The sequence below is a fragment of the Heloderma suspectum genome, chromosome 13, assembly GCF_057233095.1.
Source record: "Heloderma suspectum isolate Gila_16-S chromosome 13, 16-S_ref, whole genome shotgun sequence".
Classification (NCBI taxonomy): domain Eukaryota; kingdom Metazoa; phylum Chordata; class Lepidosauria; order Squamata; family Helodermatidae; genus Heloderma; species Heloderma suspectum.
In genome coordinates this window covers 21434969-21454177 of record NC_139470.1, presented here as the reverse complement: position 1 = coordinate 21454177, position 19209 = coordinate 21434969, and the positions used below count along the sequence as shown (strand labels likewise).

The 19209-nt window shown below is 41.6% G+C and overlaps 1 protein-coding gene across 6 annotated transcripts in view; it reads right to left on the bottom strand.

The window, feature by feature from the left end:
• MED13L (mediator complex subunit 13L) overlaps positions 1 to 19209 on the bottom strand; it is a 213543-nt gene that overhangs the window by 118361 nt on the left and 75973 nt on the right. For 4 of the 6 annotated variants that reach the window (XM_084819398.1, XM_084819400.1, XM_084819399.1 and 1 more), the window contains exons 3-4: positions 14602 to 14686; positions 7977 to 8060 (exon numbers count right to left, since the gene is read on the bottom strand). In XM_084819398.1, coding sequence (XP_084675524.1) covers positions 7977 to 8060; positions 14602 to 14686 — 169 coding nt within the window. Of the gene's footprint in view, positions 1 to 7976; positions 8061 to 10124; positions 10213 to 11582; positions 11672 to 14601; positions 14687 to 19209 lie in introns of those variants that run through there. The other 2 variants (XM_084819401.1, XM_084819403.1) reach the window with 2 other exon arrangements.

Here is a 19209-nt window from a genome sequence, read left to right as displayed (position 1 = left end):
ACCCTTAGACAATCTTACTTAACATCAATTTATGACACAGACAGCATTCATTCCAAGTTCCCTCTCTTTGAAACTTGTAGCAATTAATATTTAATACAAAGCACCAGCCGTTTCTACATGATGTGGTGTTATTCCCTTGAATGTGTAAATCAAAGCAGCCAAAGCAGTAAAAAACCTCAAATGATGCTGTAATTCACCTCATCTTTATAAATGGCTTCCTTCATATCAGGAAATTAACTTGCACCTTCCACAGCTTATATGATTTAGTGGTAATCAGGACATGGCCAAGTTTTATTACATGCTCAAATGGTTCTTTAAGTAAGCAACCTGACTGCTCAGCATACCACGGACAACTGCACTAATATGCCATGAGCTACTCTGTGGAAACATGAATGGCCTTGTTTATCTTTTTTCTGTTTGACCTGCAGCACTCCCAGCATAAATGTTTGGGTACCAGATGGACCAAGCACAGAATCAGCCCTTCAGTGCCACTGTGTAGCAACAAGAGTCCCAGCTGTGGCATCCGCATAGGAAGCTGCCTTATACCAAGTCAGACGATTGGTCCATCTAGCTCAGTACTGTCGACACTGAGTGGCAGCAGCTCTCCAGGATTTCAGACAGGGGTCTTTCCCAGCCCTACCTGGCAATACCAGGGGTCTTTACCAGCCCTACCTGGCAATACCAGTTGTGATAAGTGAGACTGTGTGTGACTGAGTACTATTCTAATGCTTCAAAAGCCCTTCCTCATTTTGATCATCCCCATTCTTGGCTCTATTCAGACATCATGCCAAGCCATACTTAAAGAAGCTTTGCTAGGGTTTGGTGTGAACTCTGACAAACCAGGATTTCCAGTCACCCAAAGAAAAATATTTTTTAAAGACCAATATCTGAAGGGGGGGATGCAAACTGTGATTTTTGCTGCTGTGATTTGGAGTAATTTCTGAATTGACAAACCATAGTTAAAGCTAACATTCTCTCAGAGGCTGCTGCATCATGGAGTGAACTTACACATATATGAAACTGTGCTGTGAGGGCAGAAAAGCAGAGAAGATGCCAAAGCATGCTTTGCCCACTGTACATTTGGAAGAATGATAAAATCTATTAAGCAACTATGAAGCCGGTACGCTGCCCCATTATTATTATTTTTCGTAATACTTTAATGCATTCAAAACCACCGAAGAAAAAGCAAAGACAAAGCAAAATGTTCACATATAAAGACCAAAACACTGCGCAAAATTTGCCTGGAAAATAAGCAAATAAAGTTGGATTTAACCCAAATGCACAGCACAGGATAATGGGAGGACCTTCCAACACCTACCTAATGAAAAGGCTAAATTCTACCAACAATATATTGAGAAATGGCATACTTCCCCCGCAACCCAATTTTGACAATCATGAGGTTGTTCTGGCAGGGAGTTTTCTAATGGTCTAATGGTTTATTTTCAAGAATAGAGGCTTATTTTGAAATAAAAGTTTTTCCCTGATGTACAATTCAAGTTGTCATGCAGGGGCAGCCATATTAGAATAGCCATTCAGAAAGTAAAACGGAGCTTCTCAGTATTTACTGATGCCCTTAAGACAATTCATTACGGATACAGTAAGTGACAACACTGTGTGGCAGGCTGCACAACTGGGACTCATGACAAATCTAATTAACAGCACATCAGGGGTATTTTGCCTATCCTTTACATACTCTGCCAACTCTTGAGTGTCTAATGAGGAAAGCAGCTTAAACATTCCTAGAACTTCACTAGTTGGACAATACAGCCTGCAACCAAGCCTCCCCTTATAATCACGGATGCTCAGATGCTTCACATGTCTGGGTAAACAAAGACATTCACCTCAATACAGCTAAACTAGTTCTCTATAATACTAGAGAGAACTGCCAAAAATGAACAAACATTATATTCAGCTGCCATTTGTAAACCAAGAGTAGTTTGAGTTAATGTTATGACTGCATTTAAAACATTAAATACATTTGTCTTTAGCCTGTGTACTTTTTTCACCCTCGGTAAAATCCATGCAGACAAAGAGACCTTATATGCAAATTGTATATAATGAGAGAATGTCACCCGAACAGTTCCAGTTGGCTCCATTAAATGCAAGGGTCTCCCTGTCATGCCTACAAACACAAACAGTCCACATGCTATATTCAACTCAATCTATACTATTACAACTATAATAGCACACCCAATTCAAAATTTACACTACATAATATCTGTTCTCTAATAATATCTACAGCAATCCACCATATTCCAAGCTAAACACCATAAAATTTGCCCACTCAGTACCATCACAGCCACCACTCACATGCTGCTCGATGATATGTAATATCGGGCCTTCCTATTTGAGGAAAACATATTATACCCTTCCACATGTTACATATGCAAAGGGTGTTCTCACAGATTGAAAGGGCAGCAAGGCCGTGCTACTGAACCCCTTCTGATGTCACATAGTTCTCCGCCCCCAACATCCATGTGCTGAGCATGAACATCTGCAAAAGGCAAGCTACAGGCAGAGACAGACCTCTATGCACACAGACCTCCAGGGATCAGGAACCCTGCAAAACTGAGGGCTCCAATCCCATAAAGACCTACACATGCAGGCTCTCCTTTTGCAGATATCCATATGAACAATGGGGGCGTGGCCAGGGCCCCACTACATCGGTAACATGTAACACAGTCCTGATTCAATCCTAATTAGAAATACATTAAGAAAGTCAAAAATGAACGCAAGCGGCTACTGTGGCCCCAACAGTGAGACCTAACAATAGCTCCAGGTCTCTCCAAAAGCGTATGAACAACTATTAACTTCAAGGTACAGAGACAGCATCTAAGTCTGAGAAGAAGGAGGGGGAACCCCTATGTGCCAAGTGAGCCAAGAGTTACCAAAATTTCAACAAATCCTCAAGTGAAGCTAAGGAGCAAATGTTCTGAAATACACCCCCCCGGGGGGGGGCTCCCTGAATGTATCAAGGTGTGCACTTCAAAGCAAATAAAACCATCAACATTTACCTTTTAATATATGAAAAGCAGAAAATCTACGCAACAACAAAAAGTGCTATAAAAGCATGTGGACCCCTACAACAGGTTAGGGAAGCAGCAGGGTCAGACATACTGTCAAGTATGTCATGAACACCCCCAAATATAGGTCTGGCACTGCCAGCTCTGCAAAGCAACTCAAACATTTGGTAGATTATCTCATTGGAGTCAGAATCACTTTGCCATTAATGGCATGAAGCAGTCTTCTGCCTAAACATAAGGCTTCCTGACACAATTTTTCTAGCAACAGAACAAGTCTTACCCTTGCCTCAAAAAGCTCCATCGTAAAGCAAGGCTGACAAGACACATCATCTTGAGTCATCCTACCCCAAACTTAAAAAATAAAGCCCACAATTTGTGAACATGGTTCATAAATAAATTAACTTTTTCTTTCGTATGTATGGTATAAAGCTCTGCAAAGCTTGCACCACACAGTACTTCTCATATCCAGAATCTCAGTGGTAGTTCCTACCTGTGAGGACTACCTGAATAAAAACGATTGAAGAAGCTTGAACATGTGTTCAATGGGTTCTAGTGAGCCGCCCACCATATTGTGGACATCCACCCAGCAATTTGGAATTGGGCACATTCCTATAAAAGTGGATCTCTACTAAATCTCAACTTACAGGAAGCCAGGTTCCGGCTGAATGTCAGGAAAAACCTCCTGACTGTTAGTGCAATAAAACAATGGAACCCATTCCCTAGGGAGGTGGCGGGCTTTCCCACATTGGAGGCATTCAAGATGAGGCTGGACAGCCATCTGTCTGCAATGCTCTGACTTGGATTCCTGCACTGAGCAGGGGGTTGGACTTGATGGTCTTGTAGGCCCCTTCCAACCCTACTATTCTATGATTCTATGATAAAGTGAAGTCACTTGGGCTTAGGCTGGAGAAAAAGGAGCATCTGTTTGCACTATCCATGGAAATTTGCATACTCACAGGCACATAGTGAAAAAACACTTTTAACACCTTTATCACCCAGTAAAGAAGGGGAGGCTTTGAGGATACCATTTTTTAGGTTCTGAGCCACACCATACCATCTTCTCATCTATAGAACTTTGGAGGTTAGTGTTCCGTCTAAACAACCTAAGGCTATTTTAATGAAAGGCATATCTACCAAGCTATATTATTTTAACATCTAAAAAAATGTACATTATCTTCCTTATGAAAATGATGTGCTGGATAAGGAATGGAACAAGTACAAATGCAAGCTGCAATCCTCCAGCCAGCATACTCCCATATTCCAGAATTGTGCATATGCTCAGCAGTACTTCATTGCTTCTGCAGGCTTTCCCTGACCATCACTACACCAATAGGAAAGTTCTCCCTCTTTCAATAAAGCACATTAAAATCACAAAGCGTGTTGCTGCAGCTTTTACTACCAAGGATGCAAAGCCGGAGTCAAAAGTGCAATGAAGAACCTATGGTCTCAGGGGCAAAGCCAGGCTTTTAAAATGAACAAGCTGTATGCACAATAAATGCTGGACTGGCAGAATCACTGAAACCAGAACACGCTAAAGCCTCTCTTCACAGCTGGGGACACACACAACAGCACAACACACTTCCAGAAAAATGGAGCAGTTTTGCTATTTTTATTGAATTTTGTTTGCTAAGCAAACACACTTTTGAATACAAGTACTGGTCTACACTTTTAAAAAAATAAAATCACATCGTTCATAGTTTGATCTGAAATATCTGATTAATGTCTGCCAACACACTATTTCTGTAGCAATTGCTTTTATACTACTTAGCCAAGATTAGCCCATTTCTGCATTCCAATGATAGTAATGTTAAGAACAGTAATAAATGAGATCAGTAGAAATACTATACTCAGAAATCATTTCCTACTAGTTAAATGTATTCCAAGGATTGAAAAATACCTTGGGCAGGTATAATTTTACACAAAAGTTTCCCACAGACCAGTATTCACATATCCAGTGGTGGTATCAATGATACTATATTTTCAAACATTCTCCAAAAACTTCATTGAGTTTCCTACAAGATTTTAAAACATTTCACAAAAAGAATGAAAACATGGCCATCCAGTGAGTTGTACAAATATATTTTTTTCCGTTTTCCTCTACTACGAACAGAAGAACAGAAGAAAAGCCATGCTGCATCAGACCAAGGGCCCATCTAGTCCAGCATTCTGTTCACACAGTGGCCAACCAGCTGCCCATGGGAAACCCACAAGCAGGACACAAGTGCAACAGCACCCTAATTTATCAAATTAACCCCCACATCCCCAGTATTGGCTTCCAGAATTTTGTGGGCTCTCGTACGTAGCATCCTAACCTCTAAGAAGCCTGACATGCGAACAGAGAATTCTGTTAGGATTCATCCCATCTTTGTGGATACTCTATGTAAAGTAGAAATGTTGAGGCAGCGGGCCTCTGCTAGTTTGGGGGCCCTAACAACTCTCAACCTTGCCACCCTCCGCAGCCAGCCCTGAATCCAAGTGAACCTTTCATACACCAAAAAACACCAACAGGTACAACTAACAAAATATTTAATAGAGAGGAGTTAGGGACTCATATATCAAAACCATTAATAGCGTTTGACATAGCTGGTTAACCAAAGCTTGACATGTTTCATCGGGTTTGTGGTGACTTGAGAACACAAGGCTAAACACAAGAATTATTTTCCATTAATACATTAAAGCCAAGATTAGAATTCACAGGAGTAGAAGTCCGGCCATAGGAATCAAATTACAGAGTTGTCGCGTGAGCAAAACTATTAGTCAAACAAATGGTTAATGTTAAGACTGAGCGGAGTAATATAGTGACGGAGGTCACATGTGAATTAGCCAGTGTGCTAGTGCACCCTGCTTGATTGCTCCTGCTTGGCTCCTCCTGCAAGTGGGAGTAGGTAAACCAACTGTGGACCTTCCATCCATAGCTTGTTTGTTATGACATGCAAACCAGGAATTCTAGCTTGTCTCTCCCCCAGACAAGCCAGAGTCATAAGCCACAGTTTGTTCTTGACTTATGGCTCTGGCTTGTCTGGGGAAAGACAAGCCAGGGTTCCCAGTTGCATGTCACGATAAACTATGGACTGTACATCCATGGCCTGTTTAGCTGTTACCAGTTACGGTATGAGAGATTGACTCGGTTTGCATGTAACAGTGGAAAAATCATGAGTTAATTAAGCCAGGATTTGCCACAGTGCTTGCCCGGAGTATGCCACCTCCACTTTGCATAACCTACAATTAGTTCTTAGGTTAACTGTGTTAAACCCACAATTAACCCATAGCATCCAGGCTCGCACATCACAAATCAACTTCCGATCAGAGGTTGATTATGCAAAGCGGAAGTGGCACGTGGCACGGCAAACTGTGAGTTAATTTGCCACCACCACGCATGAACTGGCTTATTAAGTAGCATGTATGAGCACACTGGCTCACTCATGGTAAGTCAGAAGCCCTATTCAGGCTTTCTCAAATTGTGTTGTTTAAACATGCGAGAAGGGGGAGTGCACTCACCCCTTCCGCCTCCATCATCAGCCTGTATGCATGGAGGGCAACTTTAATGAAAACCAGAGCCTCCTCTATCTGTGGGGACTCTCCAGTCAGCATTCCAGATCACATGGAGAGCCCCCACAGACAGAGGAAGACCTCATCTTCACAAAGTCACCCTCCACGCTTGCAGGTGACAAGAACCATGTTGGAGGGGACAAGGTTAGTGAGCTCCAGCTCCTCACATGTTTAAATAACACACTTTGAGAATGCCTGAATAGGGCTAGAATTCTGGCTTATTGTACTGTGAAAACATGGTCATTATAAGATGGAATTTTATTCTGGTACTTCAAGTTATGACCTACTGAGGTTAAAAAAATTGGCTCTCTCACACACACAGGCACTCACCCCGAGGCAGCCACAACGTAACAAATAAGCTACATTTGTTTGGGGACAATTAACAGATTTTACTTTCATACCAAAGGTATAACCGACTGACAAATGGTGGAGTCTTGATTAGGGCAAACTGAGTTCTAAAGGCTCTGGATAAAAAGAAGCTTCTCCAAAGCTATTTTGGGGAACCCAAAAAATCCCACAGAAAAAAACCTATTGGCTGCTAGCGAGCTGCAAATTTTTATTTTTATTATTTATTTATTTCATTTCTATACCGCCCAATAGCCGAAGCTCTCTGGGCGGTTCACAAAAATTAAAACCAAGGAGCACACAATAAAACAGTTTTATAACAACAAAACACTCTTCCCTGAGAAAGGTTCTGCTAATCATGCCAACATCTCCCACATGGGTAGGTAATTTGAATTGACGAATCAGGGTAGCATGCTGTGGCAAGCTGCCCTGATAAAGATCAAGCCCCTTCCCCAACCAATCAGCAGGAATACAAACTGACCCTCACTCAGGTGTGAACCCTCCACAATAAACTAAAAGCAATGAGCCTTAGTATGAAAGAGGTCCCAAGCAGTGCAAGGTTAATGCCGTTTAAATCCTAGGCTCAGCCATTGTATCCAGACTGAACAGAAATTCAGAAACCCAACTTCCAGGGACACAAGTACCATAAACTTGGAAAAAGGAAGGAAGGCAACTCAGCCACCACCACCAATCCTTAAATCACCTGGTTCTACGGTTCCCGAAAAATCCACCTCTCAAACAAAGGGTGTCAGTGAACACTGTTTGCAACAGAGTCCAAAAACTTACTCTAAAGAACAAGGTTCTCATGCTGTTCCAAGTCTGCTGAGATGCTGCAAACCTGGAGAGGGAGGAGTTTACTACTGTAATGTTGAGCCAACTAACAGTACCTCAAAAGACTAGTTATTAAGTGTCACCATGCACTGCATATACAAAGTCGGGGTGCGGGGAGAGAATATCCTGAGAAAGGAGGCATATGTCCAGGGAAACTACCATAAGTTTAAACATCAAAATAGTGCTGTCAGCATTAGGAGATTACTTCAAAGCATTCAGAAACCTTACCTTTTGTTAATGGGCTTTTCATCTTTCTCATATGGCCGGATGAACCATTTCCCAATCCTTACGAAGTTCTTATCCATTAGGCATCTTAAAAAAGAATCACAATACCAATTACTCAAGTAAACCTCTGAAAATATTATGAGAATCAGTAATCATCTTGACAGTTTGGTACTGGATTAGGGTTTTACACATGTGGCCTGTCCAGAAACAATTAGGTCAAGTGACTGATCAAATACTGTCAAAGGACAGTCACGTATTTTTAAAGCACAGGCAGATCAATCCTACCTTCCCAATTTGGAGTGCTTCCGAGATATCCTATGCCAGAGGTTCCCAACAAGGCACACTGCGGGTGCCACGGGGCCCTCCGATGGTGCTCAGAAAGCTCTCCGCTCCCCTCCCCTTTCACAAATTTATTTTTAATTAAAAATACTTGAAAAAGTTAGGGTGCCAGGTTCTTCTTCCTGAACCTGCCACTGATCAGCTGTTCAGTGGGCAGGAAGAGAAGGAAAGAATTGCTTCCTGCGCCCACCCAATTGTCTTCCATCCTCTCAGGCCTTTCCCCTTTGCTCTATCTCTCCACTCCCAACCTCTAGCCTTGCTATTTCTCTGCACCCAACCCCTTTCCTTGCTATTTCTCTCCCTTCCCCATCCCTAGCCTTCTTTGTCTCCCACTCACCCCTTTACCTTGCTGTTTCTCTCCACACCAGCCTCTAGCCTCACTATTTCCACCCCACCCCCCGTGCGCAACTCTTTTGACTAGATCCATTTCATTCAGGCTTCAGGCCTAGGCATGGGACAGAAACGGCCTTGGTTGCTTTGGTGGATGATATGAGGGCGGCTTTGGATAGGGGTGAATGCTCCTTCCTTGTTCTCCTCGACCTCTCAGTGGCTTTTGATACCATTGACCACAGTATCCTCCTGGACCACCTGGAGGGGTTGGGCATTGGAGACATCGTATTATGGCAGTTCTGGTCCTTCCTCTCCGGCAGGTACCAGAGGGTAGCACTGGGAGAGGAGGTGTTGAACCCATGGCCACTCTCTTGTGGGATGCCACAGGGTTCCATCCTCTCCCCGATGCTATTTAACATCTATGTGAAGCCGCTGGGGGCTATCATCAGGAGGTCTGGGGTGCGGTGTCATCAATATGCGGATGACACACAGCTCTACCTCTCGTTCAAATCTTCACCAGGGTTGGCCATGGAAGCCCTGTCTAAATGTCTGGAGATGGTGAGTGGCTGGATGGGGACGAATAAGCTGAAGCTGGACCCTGACAAGACCGAGGTACTTTTGGTGGGAGACAAGAGTAGGTTGGGGGATGTTGACCTGGTGTTGAATGGGGTACAGCTACCCTTGAAAGGCCAGGTCCGCAGCCTGGGGGTCATTTTAGACTCCAAGTTGGCCATGGAGGCTGAGGTGTCAGCTGTGAGCCGGACAGCATTGTACCAACTCCATCTGATACGGAGGCTGTGCCCTTACTTCCCCGACCATCTGCTCCCATCAGTAGTACATGCCCTGGTCTCCTCTCGTTTAGACTACTGTAATGCGCTCTATGTGGGGTTACCCTTGAAGATGGTTCAGAAGCTGCAGCTGGTGTAGGACGCGGCGGCTCGCCTGATTAAAGGCAGCCGCCGGCATGATCACATCACTCCAGTGCTGAAGGAGTTGTACTGGCTACCAGTTGTTTTCCGGGCCACATTCAAGGTGTTGATTTTGACCTTTAAAACCCTATATGGTTCCGGCCCAGCCTATCTCAAGGAGTGCCTCCAAACAAACCAAACAGGCCGCTCAACAAGATCAGCCTCAGATGGCCTTTTCTCTGTCCCATCAGCCAGGACAGCTAGGCTGGTGAGGATGAGGGAGAGGGCCTTCTCTGTCGTAGCCCCCACTCTATGGAACTCCCTCCCTAGGGAACTCCGCCATGCCCCCTCTTTAATGAGCTTCCGCCACGCTTTGAAAACTTGGTTTTTCAGGCTGGCATTTGGGGTGGATTAGGGTATTTTTAAGGTAAAGGTGTCCCCAGCCAGTCGTGTCCCACTCTAGGGGGTGGTGCTCATCTCCATTTCTAAGCCAAAGAGCCAGCGCTGTCCGAAGACACTTTCATGGTCATGTGGCCGGCATGAATGAACACTGAGGTGCACGGAATGCTGTTACCTTTCCCGCCGAAGCGGTGGCTTAGTGGTGGCTTAGTGGTTAAGACACTGAACTGCTGACCGGAAGGTCGGCAGGACAGCAGTTCGAGACCCGAGTGCTGCGTGACGGAGTGAGCTCCCGTTTTCAGTCCCAGCTCCTGCCAACCTAGCAGTTCGAAAGCAAGAAATTGCAAGTAGATAAACAGGTATTGCTTCGTGTTCAGTCATGCCAGCCACATGAGCACGGAAGTGTCTTCGGACAGCGCTGGCTCTTCAGCTTAGAAATGGAGATGAGCACCACCCACTAGAGTCGGACACCCCTGGTTGGGGACACCTTAACCTTTTAGGGTATTTTTAAACAATGTTTTAATGTATAATTCTACTGTTTAAAATTGTACTCTTGTGCATCACCCAGAGTGGCCGGGTGGCCGGCCAGATGGGCGATTAAGAAATTTAATAAATAAATAAGATAAATAGTCAGGCCCCTATGGCAGCCATTATGTGACTAGCCACATCCTCCATGAGAGCCATTTTGTGGTGACACCCACAGCAGTTGCTAAAATTCCCAGATGTTCCATGGGTCTGAAAAGGTTGGGTACCCCTGTCCCAAGCCATGCTGGGGGCTGGGGAAAGTTAACCCTCCTAGGCTGACCTAAGCCTGGGGGGGGGGGGGGTTTACACCAGCTCCAGACCATGTTGGGGGCCTAGTTGGAGATCAGGACAGCTTTGGATCCCCAGATCCCCACGCCATGTCCCCAGATCTGCCCCCTTTTCATCTCTTCTGATGTCAGAACTTGAATGTCGCAGAAGTAAGAATGAGAAGTTGGAGAGGAGGAAGTTTGAGAATATATTAAAAAACTGTACAGGAATGAATGGACAAATTGACCTTGCTGTTCAACTTGTACTAAACAAAATACTAATAAATAAAATACTGCAGTAGATCTACTTAAAGAGGCAGTTGGTCCAAGCCAGGCCAATAGAGGGGGCTTTGGTGTCTCTCCTCACTCTCTGATGCAGCCAGGAGGAATAAATCTGTTCAGATATAATGTTCCCAAAGCTCTGAGCCATGGTTTGAAGGATTAGGAACATGCCATGTGCTTGTGTTCTTCTTCTTCTTCGTTTTGCACACTCAATTTGCTGGTGCAGTTCATTGTTTCCTCTTTAGTACAAACCATAGTTTTCTGGTTTGGATGTAATTGCTAACTATGGTTTGGGCTAAATAGAAAGTAACTTGAATCTGAGCACACCATGGATAAGAGAGGGAAGAGGAAGCATGCAAACCTGTGATGAGTTCAAGCTGACACCAAACTATGGCTTGTGTTTCACGTGAACTAGCATATCATTCCATAGATAGTAGAAATACTATTTTTAGAAAACTGTATATTACTTTAATAGTACTTAATAGACAATTTACTCTTTGCTAACAGTTTGAATCAAGTTGCAGTAGGTGCTAATTAGAACCTAAATACACAATGCATACTTGGGATTTTATTTCCAAGCAAGGATTTCTGTTTGCCTTCTGTACACATACAAGGACACTGAGCAAACCCATTTACTTGCAGATTAAGTGTCAAGAACTATCCAGAAGCAAGGACTGGTATTTCCTAGGCAGAACACTGTTTGTAGGAGGCAAAGTAAATATTAGACTGGAAATTATGTTTTTTAACAAATCAAACTGAATTTCAGGACAAGACTATGGATTTCATATGTAAAAGAACTTAACATCATGTGAGTGTTATGCCTTGATTGAGATGGCAATGGCAAAATTCCTCAAGTGGAAGCATAGGTAACATTCCGAAATTATTCTCTTGCCTTCCAACAGAGGTAAGGCTCAGAGAAAGATTTTAATTTCACTCCATTTCACTCTACCAATATCTTAAGCAGCTACTATCATCTGAAACACAGTTCCTGAAGAAGATAATTAATAAATACGTCCTGCAAATTAAATTACTATTTAAATAGGATTACAATTGCAATCCTAGACAAATGTTCTTATCTATGAGATAAATAAATTATTTTTAAAACAGAAATACGAGTAGTAAATGATGCTTCAACTTTTGATGTCACTCAAAAGTAACATTTCATTAAATTATCTGCACCCTACCGCAATGATCTTCTGGACCTTATGCCAGAATCCAGTGAAAATACCAAGCCATGGAAATAAAATGAAACTCCCACTCAATTAAACGACAGTAAATTCCTACAATCAAGAAGTGCATCTTGTATGCTTTTGAAAATAAACTGTTACAAAGTGCCCTATCACAACCAGAGCACCACTCATTCCTCTGATCAGGAGCCTCATACATAAGACAACTCTAGTGTAGAAAAAACTTGAGCCAATAAATGTGGAGCACTCCTAGTCCTTCAGCCATTTTGATTAGTTGGAAAACAGGAGGATTCACATCTTTTAAATTAACAATTGGGGCACATTTTACCCATTTTGGGGGGATACTGCAACTTGTTTAAGAATATTAGCCATGCAGAGGTTTTAGCAAATTCTGAGTCAACAGCCAAAGGAGGAAATAATTAACAGTGGTTCATTAGAGACACCAAATCTACAGTCCCCTGTTGGAAATGAATCAGATGTTTCAAACAGAAAAGATACTTTAGACAGATGACATGAGGAATCAAGCCACAGAATTAAGAACTTCAAGAGGAAATTCCAGGCCGCTAATGTTATTGGATTTCCAGGCTCTTGATAGTACTTGCTTGGCTATTGGAACTTAAAGAGAAAGTTCTTACATGCTAAGGCTTGTAGAGATCCTTTAAACAGGAACAGCCTAATTAAACTAGGTCTGTGTTTGCTCTTGCCTTTTGGCACCTATCCCATATTCCTTTTGCAAGTAGCAAGGAAATAAAATGTGTGTGTAAAAGAGAACAGCATACAACTGATCATTTCCTGATGAGACGAAAGAAGCCATAACTCTGAATAGTTCACACTGGTCCTTTAGTATCAGTATATCTGGGTTGCTCAGAACTGCGAGACCTTCCAGGAATAACCAAATAATAAAAATATCCTGCTATTAAATCAGGTCTAAAAGCAGTGGTTGCCTATGGCAAGTAAAAAAGGTCTCCAGGTAAACAGATAGAGAACATCCCACACTTTTAAGTCATGGGTGATTAGTATAGGCATATGTGGGCTGGTGGGCAGGTAAAAGAACTGAGGAACTACTTCCTTTTGTAGCCTAAAATTATTGCTGATGAACTGAATAGAGAAGGGACTGGCCAGTTGAAGTTGAAATACAAACTGGCTTTAAAACAAACAGCAGGACAAAAAAAATATATGAATCCACAGACCAAACTATCAAAGATCCACATAAAAGCCACAAGGTTGTCTAAGGTGGTTACCATTTTAATTGATTTGGTAATTTAAGATTTATACTGTAAATAGGTATAATATTCTGCTGTCTTCATAATATGTAGAGATAAGAGTTAGATTTCTCTGCTGCTAATGCCATAGGAGCAGCTCTTTTAAAAAAGCAATGTCTTTTGCATCCAAGAATGCCCCAACTGATAATAAGCAGCCTAATGAGCTTTAATATCAAGCTTACTGGGCCTAAATGAAGTGTATGTATCATATCTCTTTGGACTAAAATAATGCATCAGCTCTGCACTAAGGGACCATCTATATTAAATTAGGGGACTGGGACAGCTGAAAGAACACCTTCTCCCATATAACCTGCCTAGCTGCTGCGATCATTACCAAAGACCCCCTGGCTGTGTAACACCCTGCAGGTATCTACCTGGTGACAACCAAGAAGAGGGCTTTTTTTCTGTGATGGCGCCCAAATAAAACATGTGCCAACTCTGATGCAGGTCAGGCGCATGTTGAAGACCTTTTTATTCACCTTGATGTTTGATTATTTGTGATGCCTGTCATGGGCTGGAGGGGTCTTGATGGCTATTGGCTATCTTTTAGTATGCTGTAGTTACATTGTATATGTTTATTTATGTTATGGTTTTATTGTTGTACGCTGCCTAGATATGTTTTATATGACAGGCAGTATAGAAATATATTAAAATAAAATAAAAATGTCTTGGTCTCTCAGTGCTGTCTTCTCCATTGTTACCCACTTTTAAATTTTAAGCTCCATATGGGGAGAGGACACAACAACATTAGTGTTCTGTTGGGTTAGACAATTGGGGATCCAATCAGCTGTCCTATGCATGGCTCCACCAACTCTGTTTTCAGGTCACCAATGGCAACCACCCCTCCCTCCTCATGCCCACCAGCAAAACAAAGAGGGCTCAAGAGAGAGGCAGGCATCTTCTCTGAAGTGCGCTGAGCTTTGAAAAATGCTCATTCCCTTTTGCATCTTACCTACTGCAGATCCCAGAACAAATGAGAGGATTCCTCCCCTTCTCACCCCAAGTCCGCTGCACACTTGACTGAGGGGAGGGGTTGGTGGCAAGCAAAAATGTGATAATCTAAAGTAATATTAATGGACCCCTGCTCCTAACACATAACAATAAACACAGCACAGATGGAGTTCCCTTACCTTTCCAGCAGGTTATGTATCGCCTTGAAAAGCAGCGTCCTGCATTCGTATGAAAGCCCATTCTCCCAAAGTCCTTCTTCCACCACTGTAAAAATGGCCAAAATGTTAGTATGTTATCCAGGAACGGGGGGTGGGGGGGATAATTAAAGACAACTAAAGTATTATGCCTTTAAAATAGCATTAAAAAGCTGGCTTCTTCAAATAACTTATAGATTCAACTGCAATATTTTCTATCCTGTCAGCTAGCAACTAGCAGTATGAATTCCTAAAACTTAAGGTACACATTTTCCTCCTCTCTGAAAACTTCATTTTATAATGGGAGGTTCCTTTCAGGTTTATGTGAGCAGTATGGGACAAAGAGATATTGAGACAGAGCAAATAAACAAAACGGATTGTCATTCAAATTATTCAAATCCTAAAACCAGAGAGATTGAAGTGCTTAACTGCTCATTGTGAATTTATACATTTCATCCAACTTGTCCAAATATTGCTGCCTTCAATAACATGTGCTATGGTAATAGACAAGTGCGGCCGGTTGTACAAACACCTATTAAGCATCACAAAAACCAGCACAGGCCAGTGAATACAGTTATGCAGCCAAGTTCATCTGGGAAATGAACTTCCCAGGTCCCACCTCTGTCATGAACTCAGTGGATGTCCTGGATTAGCTCTCAGTCTCAGAATGTCACATACAAAATGTGCTCATACAACCCGTGTGTGTGCGCATGCACATACACGTGCGAGAAAGAGAGAGAGATTCAAGTGCAAGCAGCTTAAATACTTTGGGAACCAGGACTGAATTCTTCATGTCCAATTGTATGGTACTATGGAAAGCATTCATAACTCTGGAGGGAGACAAAGAAGGAAGCTGGAGAGTGTTTATTTCAAGTAGCCAGCCAAACATTTGGCTATAGCTGAAAGTCAAACACCTCAAAAGCAATTTAAATGCTCATCAAAGACTGGGATGCCTTGCTAGATTGCTTGTTTCATGTTACAAGCAAACACTCATTGGAGATGGCACTTCCATCCTCTCAGCTTCTGCTCCTTTTGCTGGTCTAGTTTCATAACTTGCCAAGGTGCCTTTGGCGGTAGATCATGGTGGGCAAGATTGGATGAGACTGTATATACATCTCAGTAAACTGATAAAAAAAATTAACAGTTTTTTGTAACCTTGGTTATGCTGCATAAGTGCAGTTTTAACACTATAACTAATAGTAATCTCATGCAAACAACAACAAAAGCCAAAACAGATTTTGTGCTTATTTCCCCATTCAAAGCTACAAATGTATACATATCTCTGTGTAAATATTTCTCCCAGCCTGCATAAGTACCAGCTACAGGAAGATGGGGAAAGGCAAAAATAGATGAGAACTCATGGGGAAAATAGAAAACAACATGTTTTAATGATACCATATAATATGCAAATATTATATTACAAATAAAACATACAGTAAATATAATAAATTATACTTAAGTTGTATGTGGGAATAGAGAAGCAATGCCCACCAGTGTAAATGCCATAAGTATATAAAAGAAAAACAGGTGCATGCAAACAAAGTCTCCAAACAATCCATTATTCTTATTATTATTTACATTTCTATACCGCCCCATAGCCGAAGCTCTCTGGGTGGTTCACTGAGAATGAACCCCATAGATTCAAACAATCTATGAACTAGGGGAGTATGCCAAAAAAAAAAATTATCCATTTGAACTGCTCTGGGGAATTCCACTAAGACAGGGGTAGGCAATCTAGTCCCCTCCAGATGCTTTGGACTAGAACTCCCATTGCAAGACCCAGCCAGCATGGCCAGTGGTCAGGGATTCTGGGAACTGCAGTCCAAAACATCTAGGGAGCACTAGGTTGCCTACTCTTGCACTAAGGAAACTCAATTAAAATGTATTACTGAATATTTACTGTTGTAAGTATACTGGCCACTGCAAACATGCAGGGGAGCATACATTAAAGGACACAACCAGTTGTTCAGCCATTAAAAATGGCTGAAAATCAATTTCTTGCTCTGTTTTGCTAGAAGGTTTCTACAATAAGGCGGAGTGCATGAAACCGGGAAGTCAACAACTACAGAAGGAGTGATTTTGTAACCAGGGCTATAGGCTCTTTTTTCCTATGATGCTCCTTCTTCTATGTTAAAAAAAAAATCAATTTAAAAAGCCAATTCATTGGCAAATGTCTGCATTAAATAAATATCAAACATTCAATTACCACAGGCCTGTACTAAAGCTTTCATTTTATTTTTGATTAAATTTGTCCATTTAGTGACAAATGCAGAAGTATCAATGTGCTCTAGGAACTGGCACACAAAAAGGTAGCAAAGAAGCATAATATATACACTGATTCTGAAATGCTGCATTAAGGCCATAAAATATCTAATTAAGTGCAATGATATTGATCTATCATTGTTACTTTGCCATTGATACCCCTGTAAAATCTGTGTTTGAAGTCCGTAGAGGCTGATATCTTAGATGCAGCGCTCCTTCCTGCTCCTTGCACAGCTAATAGTTCTAAGGAAATGTGCTTTCACTTTCCTTCAGAACTCTGGAGAAGTAACTTCCCTATCAGGTCATCAGTAGAAATGGGTGAATTTGTCAGTTTTGGTTCTCCTCAGTTTCTAATTTTTCTGATCTTAAATTCAGTTCAGCCTGATTCCACATCAATGTACGAATGTTATTTTTAAAGGTCCTTATGAAAATTCATACGCATTTTTATGTGCACTTTTTTCCAAATGTACACATTTTTGTGCACACTTTTTACGCATACACACAGATTTGCAAGCTATTTTCCCTGTGTTTCTGTGCATTATTTTCACTATTGCCTGCATTTCTGTATGCACTCTTCCATAGCATATGGATGTTTATGTCACTTTCCCCTGATGTGCATGTTTTATGTGGAGGGCTGTAGCACTGATTCAGCAGGTGGGACTTTAGTCAATTCCCATAAAAATCCCAACAGAACAAATGTCTCATCTATCCCTACTTATTAATTACTAAAATGCCCTCTCTGCATGACCCTTTTGCAAATTCACTTTATGGTGAGCAGTTACTTAAAAACTCACAAGAATTCTAACTGCCTTGTCAGCTTCTAAGTTCCAGCTAGTGTGAAGCAAGTAACCTTTTTTCTTTTTTCTAGTTTGTACCCAAATGTAAGTAACTTGCTGTTGATCTTCTCAGTGGCAAACACTTCTCAGCCAAACACTATATTTTCTTTGTTACTCTGACACAAGCTTGTTTTTACAAATGGTATAAAGAGAGAGTTCTCAATTGAATATCTGACAACCCATATCCCTGAGAAAAGGGGTTTATGCCAAATCTAGAACAGTTGTCTATCACCACTATTCCAGCAATGACAAGAAATCCCAGCAGCTGTACTGGCTGAGATGCAGCTGCCTCATTAGCATTCCCCTACCAACAAAACACTCATCCAGCATTTCTGTGCTTGCAACAATAACCTTAAAGAGCATTTTACAGGAGACTTAGCCCTGAGTAAGGGCACTCTGCAGCGTGATCGAGAGAACATGGAAACACGATTCATTAGACACGCCTGGAGTGATAACAATGGAGCTGGCTGCCTTTCATTTCCTTATATTGTGCTGAGACTAATGCATTCCCATTACACAACAAGCAAATTTACACCCAGAAGAAAACTGTAATCACCTTTGATTAAGAGATGACATTTTTACTATATGAGGAAGCTGGCTGAGTCTCTCTTTTTAAAAAAAACTGTTTAACATGTTAAACTGGTAAATGCCCAATAGGCATAAAATCCCCCCAACCCAAATACATTCCCCAAAAATGGCCTTTTAATAAATCTGATACGAAGCTTACAATGATCGGGTGAAGGCTCTCAAGCATCTTATTTGTCAGCAACGTGGTTGCTATTTAAAAAAACAACAGCTCGGCAGTCTCGCAATTATGCTGATCTACATCAATATTTTTCATGTTTAGCTGATGTGGCTTCCCTTGAAATGCTGTTTGTAGAACTATTAAGAACAATGCCTTGTTTATTTGTTCTTTTCACTTGCTTTCAGCATTGTACTGTCCTGTGCTTTCATTTCTATTTATCACCAACTCTCCACTTACTACAAAATCATTAATTTTATGATGGACACTATACATCTGAAAATATACTTTTGGTTAAACTATTAAAAAAAATATGTTTCAAGGATATATTTCAACCTTTATGCAGCACTTAGTAGGGTCACTGAAATTCTGGATTATGTCAAAATAAAATTGACAATATGCAGACTGAAAGCATCCAAGATACATTTTTATCTGTATGGTTTGAAACAACCTTTGTCACAGCAACTAATGCACCCCCACTTTTCAAGTGTCACTATCTAGATATAATTAGGACAGAACCAGGCAGTTACTGTTGTTGTTGTTTTATATCTCACCGTTCTTCTACTGAGTGGGTAGATTTGTCTGAAGTGATTAACTTAAGGCAAATCAGTGTGCTTCATAGCTGAGTTTGGGTTTGAATCCAAGTCTCCACTCTCCTAGTCTGAAACACTCAACTACTGTATCACATTTGATTCTCTTTTGTTTATTTTCATTCATGAAGGACCACACTATTTCACATAAATTAACTATGAC